Below are 15,001 nucleotides of genomic sequence, written 5' to 3' on the forward strand. Positions count from 1 at the left end.
TGTGGGTTGAAATTCCACCCATTTTTTAGGGCCAATCTCAAATGCCTCCTTCTCTGGGCAAAAATTTTCCAGGCGCCCTACGCCTTTCCTCCACTAGACATGTTCACTCCTTTTTGGAAGCCCATGAACTTTGTACTCCTCATAATATTTAATCATAATCGTTTTAGTATAGCATGTGTATACTTACCATTCCTTCAAGATAAGCTACTTGAAAGGACCGACTTAATCGTTCAAGTAATGGGACTTCAATAAATAGCTGGGACTTCAATAAATAGCTGGGACTTCAATAAATAGCTGTATAAATCCACTGAAAAAAAGTAAGGTAGGAGAGAGCAAAATTCCTGGTTATCAGATGCACCGTATTTATGCAGAATTAAAGAAAAATTACACGTACACACATACATATATGTATGTATATTTATCATTTTACTAAGATGGCTTTGTGCTAGCACTAAAATATACCGGGGTGTGGATATTGCATTTTATTCCGGCACTGTGCAAAACATTAAATAAAAAGTTGTTCCTCAGATTTTATGAAGACAGAAAAATGATTTCAACACCTCGTTCAATTTGAGACTGGGTAAAAGTACACTGGCAAACGCTGAAAAAGTTAAGAGAAAAGCTGCTCTAAGGAGCTGGAAGTGACGCGCCCGAAAGAAACTTCCAGAGACGCCTTGTGCTGGCTAGCAGCCCGCCGCGCCGGGGCGGACGGAGGCGTGTGGGGCGCGCCACTTGCAGGATTTCCTGCTCCCGGGGAACGAGGCCGACCAGTTCCCACCGCCTTCACGCCTCCTCGCCTCCCTCTGCAAGCCCATTGCCCAGCGCCGCGCGCCCTCTTACTGGGCGCCGAGGCCCGGCCGGGGCGCGCCGAGGGCAGGGTGGCTCCTGCATCCCTGTGCCGCCTGCATCCCTGTGCCGCCGGCCGGGGCAGGGGGCGGGGCGGCGGAGGCTGCACTTGGTCGAGCTTTCCAGGCGCGGGCAGACAAACAACCGGTTGGCCTGGGCGGAGCCAGGCGGGCGGGGCGAGGGCGGAGGACACATTGCCTCATCCTGTACATTTTACTGGAAACGGGGCGCATCCGGAGGAGGGGCCGGAAGGCGGCCCGGGCGTCGCCAATGGCCGGGCCGGGCGCGGGGGAGGTCGGCGAGCCAGACGGCCCACTCCCCCTGGCTCCACTGGCCGCTTAAATACGCTGACGGCCGGGGCCGCGCCCGTACCGGTGTAGTCCGCCTGCAGTGCGAGTCCCGCGCCGCCACAAGTACAGCCGGGAGGCAGCCGCGCTCAGCGACCCTTGGCGCAGGTGTCTGGGGGTTCCCGAGCGTTGCGCCCGGGAGCATGATCGTGGACAAGCTACTGGAAGACAGCCGCGGCGGAGAGGGGCTGCTGGACGCGGCCGGCGACTGCGGCCTCATGACCAGCCCGCTCAACCTGGCCTACTTCTACGGCGCGTCGCCGCCGGCCGCGGCAACGGGGACCTGCGACGCCGGGTGCTCGTCGTCGGGGCCCTCGGCACCCGGCTCGCCCGGCTCCGACTCCTCAGACTTCTCGTCTTCGTCCGTGTCCTCCTGTGGGGCCGTCGAGTCCCGGCCGAGAGGCGGTGTCCGCGCCGAGCGGCTGCCAGGTACTCACCGCTGGGCCGGCGCGAGCTATTAATTTCCCTGGAAGGGTGGGGTCAGGGCTCCCCAGATGTGACCAAATGTGACCTCGACCACATGTAAGCTGGCTACCTGCGCATTGGTTAGCCGCAATATACAATCACATTATTGGTGAAGCGATACTGGATGCGTTGGCCAGTATCGGGCGCTTGACAGTCTGTGAAATCCAGCTGTACTCATAGCTTGAAACACTGGTCATAGCAGAGGTCTGATTACTGGGGGGAATGAAGCACATTCGACCTTCCTGTTATGCTGAGGGTTTTGTTTTAGTATTGTTGTTTGTGTGTGTGCCTTTTTTTTTTTTTAACAGCTTTTTTGAGCTATAATTCATATACTGTGGTGAGGTGTTGAGTCCGTTGTAGTTGATTTTCTCCTGTGGCTATTTTAGTGAAAGGCCATAGCTAGACATCAGACTTTGGTACTGTGTTTAAGGCCCTGATTTATTTCTTCAAGTACTCGTGGAAATTGTAAGTAAAAGGACTTTATGTTAAAGCAAAGCAACTGCTGTCAAGATGTAAGATGAAACTGGACTGAAAACCAACAGAAATTATGCCTTTTGTTGTTGATGTTTGCCAGTTTCGGAAGCCAGAGTCAGCAGGATCTGTGGTCTTGTTTTTGTTCTGTGTGCTTTAAAATGGTTAAGCCATATCTAGTAAAGAAAGGCATAATGTTTCCTTTCTTTGCTTTTGAATTGGTTAGTTTCCTTTTTGTAACGTAATGAACTGAGTTTCATAAGTTGGGGGAAAACAGGATGCCACCGTGAGTAGACTCAAGAAAGTCTAGATAATCTCAAATGTTGGAGTGTCTAATCAGCAGTATTCTAAAGAATGTTCTCTTTCAGGTGTTCCCCACTGCTAGCCACTCCTGTTTTGGTTGTCTTTTATTTTTAAAAAGTGCTTTTCCTGTGTGATTTATTTTACGCCACTTGGTTATGTAAAGCGCCCACTGTACATTGTCTGGTAGTGCCTGTACCCCCATCCGATGCCGTGGAGTGGATTCCGACTCACAGCGACCCTATAGGACAGAGTAGAACTGCTTCGTAGGGTTTCCCAGGAGTGGCTGGTGGGTTCAAACTGATGACTTTTTGGTTAGCAGTCATAGCTGTTAACCATTGTGACACCAGGAAGTTAAAAAAGTGTGTGTGTACGTTGTTAGAACCTTTTCTCCCACATTTGGCCTTCATCTGGCTGAAACTACTTTGGTAGTTCCTTGGTTTACCACATAGCCGTAGGGGATTTCTGAAACTGAATTTTTCTCTTCGTGAGATGATGTTAAATTATTAACTGCTGTTATTCCAGAGAAATTCTGTGTTAGAATCTGGCAATTCTGGTATCCCTAAACCTAAGCAAATGTAAAACCAACTAACTGCTTACTTTCCTCTATCATTGAGTTATTTATCTTATGAGGTATATATACATATATACGTATGTATTCAAATTAGCCATTATTAGTTGTCCCGTCTTCTTTTTTCTACTCTTAACGGAATGGCTAAATTATTCATTTCCTGACTTTTTGCATGTTTACTTTGTGATCAGCTCATGTCCCATGAGATTGTGACATAATAGTGGTCAGGAATGGAATGCTGTACTCATACGTTACGTTTTCAAGTGTATTTCAAAGTTTGAATGTGAAACAAGCATATTTCCTTTTTACTTAGAAGGTCTGTGTTGCCATTCCACAAACAGTTGGTGAGAGGAAATCCTGTGTGTGTGTGGAAATGTGTTTCAGCGTAGTGAATTTAAGCAGCTTTCTTGGCATAGCTGAACTGAGGGAAATAATGAACAAGTCTAAGGCATTGTTAATTGTTAGGCTTTGGTACATTGAAATATTGGAGGAAGTTTGCTTTTGCTTTCTTAGGTGAATGGAATTAATAGATTTAAATTTCTGAACATAAAGTCTTTGGTTTGAAAAGTGAAAACTTTGTTATTTATCCTTTGCTCCCCTAAGGTTTTTCAGAAGTCAAGAATAATTAGAAATCTGTGAGAAGCTGGCAAAATCTGTGATCCTGCCTTATGGGTAGATAGGGCTGAGGGAAAAGCTCGATTGGCTCCGGGGACCCCTGACCAAACTTTTGTGAACTTGAATTCCTGAAGAAGCCTGGTGGGGAAAGTTTCAGACAACATAAAACCTTTCGGGCTGGGGACTGACATGCGAGTTGGAAGGCTTTGTGGTCTGTTGGTGAGGACTTTATCCATTAGACAGCTATGCTTTTGGGGTTAAGATTTGTGTCTGTAAAGAGATCTAATTGCAATATATTTTTTTCTTTTGATCAGTTGAGCCCCATATGGGGGTAGGAAGGCAGCAGAGAGGACCCTTTCAAGGTGTTCGTGTTAGAAACTCGGTGAAGGAACTCCTGTTGCACATCCGAAGTCATAAACAGAAGGCTTCGGGCCAACCTGTGGATGATTTTAAGGTGGTGCCTGTTTTTTATTTGGGGGGGTGGTAGGGAGGTTAGTCTGGGTTACTATTCTCTGTTGACCTAGGTCCGGTTAGTAACTTGCAGTCTTTCTTAACCTGCAAGATCTCTAGGACAGAGGTCACAATTGTCTTGTTGTCACCTGTATTCCTATCACCTAGCCCAGTGCCAATCACCTAGGAGGAGTGCAAGAGAAATTTAATAAATGAATAAATGAAAGCAAGTTAGGGGCCAGGAAAGAAGTGGAATTTAATTGAAATGGAACTTTTCGACTAAAAAGGGAAAAATCAGATGGCCTTATTTTCATCTTGACCTGAGTTGAGCTAAGGTGAGAGTGAAAATGAGGAAGTTGCCAGCTAGAATGAAAATGAAGTTAGAAAATAAGGATTGATAGAATAACTATATCAGAGATTTATTGTGGGCTGTAAAGGGTCATAGAGATAAGTCTATTGATGTATATTAAGCAGGAAGCCATTTTATATACACTAAATTGGAAACTTTTTTTTTGTTATAGACACAAGGTGTGAACGTAGAGCAATTCACAGGTAGGAGTTACTTCTATTTATTATTTTATGGGGGCTTTAGAGTAAAATAATTTAGTGTGATTATGAATAAATTTTGTAAAATAAAAAACATAGGATCCCATGTTCCTTTCTTGGATACAGAACTGAAGAACACAGTATCATACAGTGGAAAAAGGAAAGGGCCTGATTCATTGTCTGATGGACCAGCTTGCAAAAGGCCAGCTCTGTTGCATACCCAATTTTTGGTAAGTATCTCAATATTTCCCTCTGAAAACCCTTCTTAAATTTTTCCTGGGATAATTTTAGAAGGAAGTGAGTGGGCAGCTTGATTTTTCTTCCTTTACAGACACCGCCCCAAACACCAACGCCGGGGGAGAGCATGGAAGATGTTCATCACAGTGAATCCAAACATGACAGCAATGCCGATCTGCTTCAGAGCATTATCAACATTAAGAATGAATGCAGCCCCGTCTCTCTGAACACAGTCCAAGTTAGCTGGATGAGTCCTGTGGTTGTCCCCCAGAGTTCCCCTAGAGAGCAGTTTCAGGACTTCCACGGAGGGCAGGTCTTTTCTCCACCTCAGAAATACCAGCCATTCCAAGTCAGTGGCTCCCCACCGGTGATGGACCAGGCTTCGTTGTACCAGTATTCTCCACAGAACCAGAATGTGCAGCAGCAGCAGCACCATTATATCCATGATCCAAATTTGGAATATACCCCTTATTCCAGATTGCAATCCCCCAACTATGAACCAAATCTCTTTGATGGTCAGGAACTGCAGTTCTGCCCAAACCAAAGTTTTGTATCTCTTCTAAGTAATCATGGGGAATCAGAGAATGTTGCTGTTCCTATTCAGACTCCCCCCAGCATCCAGCAACACAGCAATGCCCATCTACAGACCTTCAGCATGATGCCAAACAGTGCGTGTGAGGCCCTGGCGGAGCACAAGGCAGGCTCTCCCCCTCTAAACACCTCACTGCCATTCCAGAACATCACCGAAAATCCAGTGAACACTACACAGTTAGGAAAGTCATTTTTTCAGTGGCAAGTAGAGCAAGAAGAAAGCAAATTGGCAAATATTTCCCAAGACCAGTTTCTTTCAAAGGATGCAGATGGTGACACGTGAGTATCTCTTTATCTCCTGTACCTAATTTGATAAGCCACACTTGTTGGACCTAGTGGGCACACACAGTTTCTCTAAGGTATACCATGTTATACCTTAGTAAGTGGTCAGCTTACCAACAGAACTTGTTTAGGTGGAAACTGCTACTCAGCGATAGCTAATACTTCAAGAAAGGGTTTTTGTTTATTCATTTTCCTGGGTAAACAAATTATGTGTTCTAAATTGGTAAAATTATTTGTATCTTCTTTGAATAATTGGTTTTGGAAGATCAGCATAGACTGTTCGTAGAGTGGAAACAATTCTATCACGATTAGCTATAAACTGTTAGTTGACTTACAGATTGAATCTTGATCTGTCCTGATGTCCTTATGGCCCTGGACAAGTTATTTAATGTCTGTATGCCTTAGTTTCTTGACATGTAAAATAATACTTTCTTCATAGGGTCTTTATGAGTATTAAAAATAATAGATGTAAAGTGATCAGCATGGTGCGTGCTAGGCATTCTTATTTCTGGTAGCTGAACTCCTTCTCTTGAAATTCAGACGTGTTATCAACCTAGCAGAAAAGACGAATTATGCTCTGTAGTGTTTCATGTGAGTGCATATCAAAGGGGCTAAAGGGAGAATTTTTTTTTTTTTAATGAACTTAGTGAAATTGAAAGTAATTTACCTCTTTCCCCTTCCATGTTCCCCAGGTTCCTCCATATTGCTGTTGCCCAAGGGCGAAGGGCACTTTCCTATGTCCTTGCAAGAAAGATGAATGCGCTTCACATGCTGGATATTAAAGAGCACAATGGACAGGTGAGACTCTTTGACAGAGTCTGAAATGGCAAAGATGTAGTCATGGTGAAGAGGAATGATGGCCAGCCTCATGCTTATGTGTAGACAGTTTTAGAGCTCAAGAACAAGAGAGTTTAGTTAATATTAACTTTGAGATGTTGACTCTTTGCCACCATCAACCTTGAAGTTATTAGTGTTAACTTTGTACTTATTTGACCAAAGACCAACTGGGTGTAAAAAGCCACACCCTGAACTTATTTTAGTTTCCTTGTCATACAGTGTTTGATTGATTATTAGTAGGATTTATTTTCTGTGTGGGTTTTCCCCCAGTTTACTTTTGTATTCTTTGTTGTGGTAGTGTTAAATATTAAAAAAATAAATTTCCCTCTGAATGTCCACAGAGTGCGTTTCAGGTGGCAGTGGCTGCCAATCAGCACCTCATTGTGCAGGACCTGGTGAACCTTGGGGCCCAGGTGAACACCACAGACTGCTGGGGAAGAACACCTCTGCATGTCTGTGCTGAGAAGGGCCACTCCCAGGTGCTTCAGGTAAGAGGCCACGAAGAAGGCACCCTCATCATGGGGCCAAAGACATCGGGCTGGAGTATTAGAAGTTGTATGTATATTGTCTGTTGCAATCATTTATTTTGAGTTGACTTAATCATTTCCTGGGATACTAGTAGATAAGTGGTTGTGTGGCTTGGCTTTTGCTAATGGATATCTGTTTTAAAATTCTGCAGGCAATTCAGAAGGGAGCCGTGAGGAGCAATCAGTTTGTGGATCTTGAGGCAACCAACTATGAAGGTAAGCAACTGAAATTTTACTGGACAAAGAACCACTTAGAGAGTGTCACCTATATGTTCTAAGGGTATTAAGTAGCATACCAAGAAGGAAGGGGAGTAACTAAAGCGGAATATTCTATAAATAAAATTAGCACTCAGTTCCAGTGGAGGGACTGTTCAGACTTCCTTAGTAGTTCTTGGGTAGCCCACCTGTAGGTCAGGTTAGAGGCATCCTCAAGGTTTGCATTTATAGAGTGACACAGACTAGATGGGTTGCTTGACCGTGCTTCATTATGCTTTACTTCTAGGCCTCACTCCTCTCCACTGTGCAGTCGTGGCCCACAATACAGTGGTGCATGAGCTCCAAAGAAACCAACAGCCTCATTCACCTGAAGTTCAGGGGCTATTACTGAAGAATAAGAGTCTGGTTGACACCATTAAGTGTCTGATTCACATGGGAGCAGCAGTGGAAGCTAAGGTACATTCACAGAATAGGTTTGGAATGGGGTGGGGGGGAGGTAGTTATAGCAAAAAGCGTTTATACCTTGCTCCCAACTACAGGTGAAAACTATTTTCTTTTTCTTGATTAATGATGTGAGTAGCAATATATGGATAGTTAAGGAGCTTAGATTTTCAAAGATCACCTCATGTCCTTTCTTGATCGGCTTTTACCCTGTGGATTATCATTCCAACAGTTGTTTAGTTGTGGAATAAATCAGTCTTCGTTTGAAAGGAAAAGGTTGGGATTGATACTCTCGTTTTGACTTCCGTTTTCATACACTGACAGTACAAGTAGTGCTTTCTATAAGGGTTTCTTCATGGCTGTGGGATCTGAACTAAGTCTTTTGTTTTTTAAACTGTAAAATATTTTATTCTCTTCAGATTGAAGGTTTATTCCATTGGGTACCACCTCTGTGCAAGGCATTGGGTCAGGTGCTTTGGGGGGAAAATGGTTAAACCAACTAGGGGCTTGGGGAACTTGCTGTCTAATAGAAGACATGAGTGATGCAGTTAAATGTGGCTCTACGTGGTTGACATCAAGTCTGGAAACAGGAAAATACATAATAAGTGGCTTATTGATATTATATTACAACATATGATAAAACAGTATTGTCTGTGTTTCTATATTTTATGACCATCTTGTATACAGGATAGACCATGGTAAGAGGCACGTAGGCAAATTAATAGGGGATTTAAGGAGGAATGAGAGATTCCATCTGACTTGAGGATTAAGGAAGGCTTTAGGGAGAAGGGAAAACCTGGTGGCATAGTGGTTAAGAGCTACAGCTGCTAACCAAAAAGTTGGCAGTTTGAATCCACCAGGTGCTCCTTGGAAACTCTATGGGGCAGTTCTACTCTGTCCTATAGGGTTGCTATGAGTTGGAATCGACTCACCAGCAACAGGTTTGGTTTTTTTGGTTTTAGGGAGAAGGAAGCAGTCAGAGTCTGCAGGACTGAGTCAGAGCTTTGGGAGGCTGGGCAAAAGGAGTATTCCAAGGCATGGTGTCTGAAAGTTTGTTTTTTTCTCCTTGCCTTTGACAAGGACCGTAAAAGTGGCCGCACAGCTCTGCATTTGGCAGCCGAAGAAGCAAATCTGGAGCTCATTCGCCTCTTTTTGGAGCTGCCTAGTTGCCTATCTTTTGTGAATGCAAAGGTAATGACCTTCTTTACACCTTCCTCAAGCTTTTGAGCACCTTTCATGAAAGCCTGCCCTGCTGATGGGTGTTATTTCATCTCTTTGTCTTCAGGCTTACAATGGAAATACTGCCCTCCACGTTGCTGCCAGCCTGCAGTATCGGGTGACACAGTTGGATGCTGTCCGCCTGCTGATGAGGAAGGGAGCAGACCCGAGTACTCGGAACTTGGAGAACGAACAGCCAGTGCATTTGGTTCCTGATGGCCCCGTGGGAGAACAGGTGAGGGCCACAGAACGGGGAGGAGATAACCTTCAGGCACTCCCGTCTGAAAGGGGGATGAGGTTGTGTAGGGCAAAGGCCAAGGTGGCTCAGTCAGTGTCCACATTTCAGTGTTCATTGTGGCACTTCAGAGTTAAGTGCTTTGTTTCCAAAGGAAGAGTAAGGAATTTGAGAGTTCATCCATGGATCCAAAATGGTCAGAGGTCAACAGCTAGTCTTTTCTTCTCTTTCTTGATACAGACTTGGTTTTAGAGTAATTCAGAATGGTCTGGGGTTTGGAAGCTGATAAAAAGCTATATCTGCAAGTACCAAGGAAAAAGAATCTTAGCTTTGTGTGTGAACTATGAGTCTTCAAAAAAGATTACTGTGGGTATGAATATGTCAATACCTGCAGTGTTCAGAAAAGTCCCAGGCACGTTGTAAGCACTCAGTAAACAAGTATTTCTGTCAACTCCTTGATACTAAACAAGAAACGGAGAGGCTGTTTACAGGACATAGAATGTAGAAATGTTTTACTCTTTAAACAAGATTATGCTTCAGTGGAGGTTGAATGGTTTTACATGAGTGAACTTTCTGCATGTCTTACCAAAATAAAACTAAACCCGTTGCCGTCGAGTCGATTCTGACTCATAGTGACCCTATCGGGCAGAGTAGAACTGCCCCGTAGAGTTTCCAAGGAGCAGCTGTGGATTTGAACTGCCTACCTGTTGGTTAGCAACCATAGCTCTTAACCACTCTGCCAGGGTTTCCTCTACATGTGTTAGTGCTGTTTTAACAGAAATACCACAAGTGGGTGGTTTTAAAGAACAAAAATTTATTTTTTCACAGTTCAGGAGGCTAGAAGTCTGAATTCAGGGCACCAACTTTAGGGGAAGGTGCACGCTCTGTCTCTGTCAGCTCTGGGGGAAGATCCTTGTCTCAGTCTCTGTAGCCCTGGTATTCCTCGATTCCTTGGCAATCCTCATGTGGCATGTATCTTCCCCCCCGATTTGTGCTTGCTTGTTTCTGTGTATGCTGCCCCTTATAACTCAGAATGATTAGGTTTAGGACCTCCTACACTAATAAATCGTCATTAACATAACAAAACCCTATTTACAAATAGGATTACATCCGCAGATATACGGGTTAGGATTACACACGTATGTTGGGGAGATACAATTCAATTCATGGAGCCCTGGTGATGTAGTGGTTGAGCGCTCAGCTGCTAACCGGAAGGTCAGCAGCTCGAATCCACCAGCTGCTCCTTGGAAACTCTGTGAAGCAGTTCTACTCTGTCCTGTAGGGTTGCTATGAGTCCGACTATGAGTCGGAATCGACTTGATGGCAGTGAGTTTGGTTTTGGTTTTAATTCAGTCCGTAACACTGTTAGGTGCCGTCGAGTCAATTTTTGACCAGAGTGACCCCATGTGACAGAGTAGAACTTCCCCATAGGGTTTCCTAGGCTGTAATCTAGGAGCAGATCACCAGGTTTTTCTCCTGCTCCATAATACTAGATAACAAGAATTTAATCTTTTGAGAACTTAAATATTTTTGATGGAAGTCTTTCCCTGAGGGGAATTACATACTTTTGTAATCATGAAATAAAATATATGGAATGCAATTTAATCTTTTCTTTGACTCATAGTCCTCATCATGATCATAATGTTATAGTAACCCATATTTGTAAAAACTTTTTATAAATTAAAATTTCTTTATAGTTTATGAAGGTTTCTGTGTATATTATGCCACTTAATTTTTATGAAAAGTCTGCAGTATAAAGGTTCAACTGAGAAAACTGAGATTCAGAGAGGCTCTAGGGATAGAAGCCAAAATCATTAAATAGTAAATGGCAGAGTCCTAAGCCCAGTATTTGCTTCTACTTCACTTTCGGTGTGCAGCCACATCGCAGTGTTCTCGAGGAATACTGAGGTGTGGAGGGCTGTTTGACTCTTCACTAAATGTTCCAAGATAACTCTCTTTTGCTTTTGGATTTTTTTTGGAGGGGTGGTCTTTTCTCGTATTCTTTTCTCACGCTGTGGTCGTATTCTTTTTTCACACCGTGGTCGTTGTGTCTCCTAGCAGCTATCAATTGCATCTCCTACCCTCGTCTTCCTTTTTTTAATTCGTTGTTTCTAATCTGCTCTGGGCTGAGAGACAGATAAAATGTGTCAGGCTGCAGTATAAAATCAATGACTAGGCTCTAAGTGAAAGCTGGGGCCTTTCCTGTGACCCATAAAGTTGTGTGCAGGTGCTTTGGTGCTTGGATATTACTACAGCTATTTTGACTTGAAGCGTATTCAGAATTTACTTGTATGTACATAGGGTGGGTTCTGGGCTCTTGTTAGTTGAGGCTGACTTCAAGATAAGTATGATATAATATACACCATAAATAATTGTAGTAAATATTCTCACAAATAGCAAGAGTAAAGATTAGGAAATGAATGTAGATCTTATTTAAGTTGTTAGAGGTTGTCAACTTCAGATAATTTTTAATGGAGTTGTTTTACTTTCTTAAACTCAAAGATTATTATCATAGGAGACCTGTAATAAGCTTTAAAAAGAGTTGTAATATCTTTTCTTAAGTTCCCTTAAACCCAAACTTGTTGCCATTGAGTTGATTCTGGCTCATAGTGACCCTGTAGGACAGAGTAGAACTGCTCCATAGAGTTTCCAAGGCTTTATCTGTTATGGAAGCAGACTGCCACATCTTTCTCCTGTAGAGTGGCTGGTGTGTTCGAACTGCCAATTGCTTGTTAGCAACTGAACTCTTAATCACTGTGCCACCAGGGCTCCTTTAAGTTGCCTTAAAATCTTGAAAAATATTGTTGCGTATTTCTTCATGCACTTACAAGTCAACAGGAGTGTTGTAGCTTATATAACAAAGGAATGCAACTCTGAAGGAAGTGTGGCACTTTGTTGCTAAAAACAAACCTCATAAATCCTATCTATTTCTATTGCAGATCCGACGTATCCTGAAAGGAAAGTCCATTCAGCAGAGAGCCCCACCGTATTAGCTCCACTGACTTGGAGCCTGGTCGGCAACACTCACTGTCAGTTAGGCAGTCCTAATGTATCTGTACATAGACCATTTGCCCTGTATTGGCAAATGTAAGTTGTTTCTATGAAACAAACGTATTTAGTTCACTATTATATAGTGGGTTATATTAAAAGAAAAGAAGAAAAATATCTAATTCCTCTTGGCAGATCTGAATATTTCATACCCAGGTATCTGGGATCTAGACATCTGAACTTAATCTGAATGGTAAAATTGACTTCAACTAACAGTAGCTTTTGGGTAGGAAGAGACTTTGGTTTGTATGGTATAAGGCATTGCTCATGTAGCTATTGCCAGTTTAAAAGCAGGTAAATTGTAAACATTTCTTTAAGAAAAATGAATGCATTTGAAGGGAAAAATACTATTTATGCCTAAAAATTATATATAAATATCATGTTGAGGCTGCTTTTGGCCTGATGCAGTATCTAGCAGTGTTCGAAACTTTCTAGTCATTGGTCTAGATGAAAAGTGTCCACGGTTAAAATTTGATCTTTGCAAACTGTATATAATTGTTATATTTGTTTAAAAATAGAGAACCTGTACATATTTGGTCATTAACATGGCCACATTTGAAGTGTAAATGAATAAGATAGCAAAGAACCAGTGAATTGTCACTGTTTTAAAAGATGGCACACATTCAGAGGAGCTGTTATTTATCATCATCCAACTAAAGTCTCCATAGAGGTGGCAGATGGAGAGTTGTTCCCTTAGTGCTGGTCAAGCTGTGTTTGGACTGTAAATATGCTTGTTCTCATGCATTGAGATGAAACCGTTGTGGGGAATTAAGTGCATGCTCTTGAACACCTCTTACCTAACTTTCTAGAATTTATAGTTCACATGTTCTGTTGGAATTTTTGTTTCACTCTTATGTGAACAACAAGTCAATATTGAAACATGTCTTACTGTTTTCTTAATGTAAAATAATGATAATATGCCATGATGTTTTATACTACTACTCAGAAAGTAGGCTTTGTTTTATTTTTTAGTAGCCGTAATCTATTAATGTTATTTTGCTTACCTGTGATATGCCCTGAGAAACTTTTTTGGCTTTGATTGCACACTAATTCTTTATAATAAATTTGATTCATTAAAAAATTTTTCTTTTCTTCTTTTTTTTTAATGAGAAGTCTCACAAATGACTGACTGATAATCATCTTTGTAGTTCAGTACTTAAATCCTTTTTAAAAAGATACCCTTTGGATTGATCACATTGTTTGACCCAGTGTGTCTTGTGGACAGAAGTTATAGTTGCTTGCTGTCTGTGAATACAGTTCTGATACAAACCAGTCCGTTCACGCTCAAAAAACTCATGCATGGTTTTAAATAAATGTTAACTCAATAATAATATTCATTTTAAGGATGTGCATTTTGTTTTCCTAGGACCCTATTTATATTTTTCCTAGGTAGAAAAGTACTATTAATTACTAGTCTAAATTCCTTTAAATTAGTATATTTTAATTTGGATTTTTTGGAGAATATGTTTCCTGAAGATACATGTGGAAGGTTTAACACCAAAAAACTGCCAGGTTTCTGTTACTATCTGAAAATACTATGGAAGTTTAATAATAATAAAGACTAAACCCATTGCTGTCAAGCGATACCGCCTCATAGCTACCGTGGAGGACAGAGTAGAACTGCCCCACAGGGTTTCCAAGGCTATAATCTTCATGGAAGCAGACTGCCACATCTTTCTCCAGTGGAGTGGGTGGTGGATTCCAACTGCCAACCTTTTGGTTAGCAGCCGAGTACTTAACCACTGCCATACTGATAATTATTCAGAAGTTTCTATGCCAAAAAAAAAGCTAAGTCCCGCAGGATATTGACTTTTATGGTTTTCATGTTCTGTGGGAGCAGTGAACATTGGAAACAGTTTGGAGATTACCAGAATTATCCTGAAAGGGATGTAAACCTGGGAACAGCAGTTGATGGGCTCCTCCTGCTTCCGGACATGGCATTTTGACATGTGAGAACAAACGCTTCAGCACCTCTGTCAGCATCAGTCTTTACAACAATTGCTTCACGTGCATTACTAGTTCTTAATTACAGACCCTTTTGAGAATCTGGTGAATGCTATGAATTTCTCTGGAAAAATTCATATATATATACATAAATGGTATATATATAATGTCACGATAAGACTTCACAGTCCCCAGGAGTCCATGGCACACAGGTTAAGAATCTGCTTCAGTTCCATTTCTGTACATGAAGTTATTGTTGAAGAATCAGTCCTTTCATATAGTTGAAATCATAAGAGTAGTTTGCTTTACAAATGCAACCTGGTGAAAAGTTGAAATGGTATGCCCCCAGTGAACATAAGACATATAGTAAGCTTTCTCCAAGCTCTCAGAGTGTTTTGTGTGTGTGCAAAGCTGTATACGAGACAATATGAGGCATTGAAAGACATGAAAGGCACATTTCTTACCTTTAAAATGTTTAGTGAGAGACAAGGCATGCACCTTATTAGGCAGATGTTAACAAAAAAGCAAACCCAATCCGTTGCGGTTGAGTTGAAGTTGATTCCGACTCAAAGGAAGAAATACTCTATAGGAAGAATTTACGTCTGAATAGGGGAACTGGAAAAGCTTCAAGGTAGAGAAGGCATTTGAGTTGAATTTTTAGAAAAGTTGACTTGGGCATTCGTAGAAGTGGGGAGAGGTGGGATAAACAAACAGAAAACAACATGAAGCAAGGCATGGTATTTTGGGGGAACGGGAGGTGACTCAGTGTAGTTTGATTAGAACCTGGGACGGCCACTAAATTTCATCTTGTGTT

At 42.2% G+C, this 15,001-nt stretch overlaps 1 protein-coding gene across 2 annotated transcripts; it reads left to right on the plus strand.

The window, feature by feature from the left end:
* The first annotated feature begins 1,185 nt into the window (after nucleotides 1-1,185).
* NFKBIZ (NFKB inhibitor zeta) lies at nucleotides 1,186-13,324 on the plus strand. Of its 2 annotated transcripts, XM_004378148.2 has the most exons (12): nucleotides 1,186-1,622; nucleotides 3,930-4,069; nucleotides 4,587-4,617; nucleotides 4,738-4,841; nucleotides 4,943-5,718; nucleotides 6,414-6,519; nucleotides 6,900-7,046; nucleotides 7,238-7,301; nucleotides 7,588-7,757; nucleotides 8,823-8,933; nucleotides 9,028-9,195; nucleotides 12,135-13,324. In XM_004378148.2, the coding sequence occupies exons 1-12, from the start codon at nucleotides 1,337-1,339 to the stop codon at nucleotides 12,186-12,188; spliced, it is 2,157 nt and encodes a 718-aa protein (XP_004378205.1). In that variant the 5' UTR covers nucleotides 1,186-1,336; the 3' UTR covers nucleotides 12,189-13,324. The 2 variants fall into 2 exon arrangements, with proteins under 2 accessions (XP_004378205.1, XP_023588647.1); XM_023732879.1 differs by lacking the exons at nucleotides 1,186-1,622; nucleotides 3,930-4,069 and adding an exon at nucleotides 4,076-4,400 and having other exon boundaries at nucleotides 4,587-4,841.
* The last annotated feature ends 1,677 nt before the right edge of the window (nucleotides 13,325-15,001 follow it).

Source organism: Trichechus manatus, unplaced genomic scaffold (assembly GCF_000243295.1).
Source record: "Trichechus manatus latirostris isolate Lorelei unplaced genomic scaffold, TriManLat1.0 scaffold00055, whole genome shotgun sequence".
In the NCBI taxonomy this organism is placed as follows: Eukaryota; Metazoa; Chordata; class Mammalia; order Sirenia; family Trichechidae; genus Trichechus; species Trichechus manatus.

Bases quoted from the DNA above. Each gene is read 5' to 3' on its own strand.
- NFKBIZ (XM_004378148.2), top strand. From the start codon at position 1,337: ATGATCGTGGACAAGCTACTGGAAGACAGCCGCGGCGGAGAGGGGCTG. The intron at 4,618-4,737 runs GTAGGAGTTACT...TCTTGGATACAG, and splicing joins GAACGTAGAGCAATTCACAG to AACTGAAGAACACAGTATCA. The intron at 5,719-6,413 runs GTGAGTATCTCT...CATGTTCCCCAG, and splicing joins AAGGATGCAGATGGTGACAC to GTTCCTCCATATTGCTGTTG.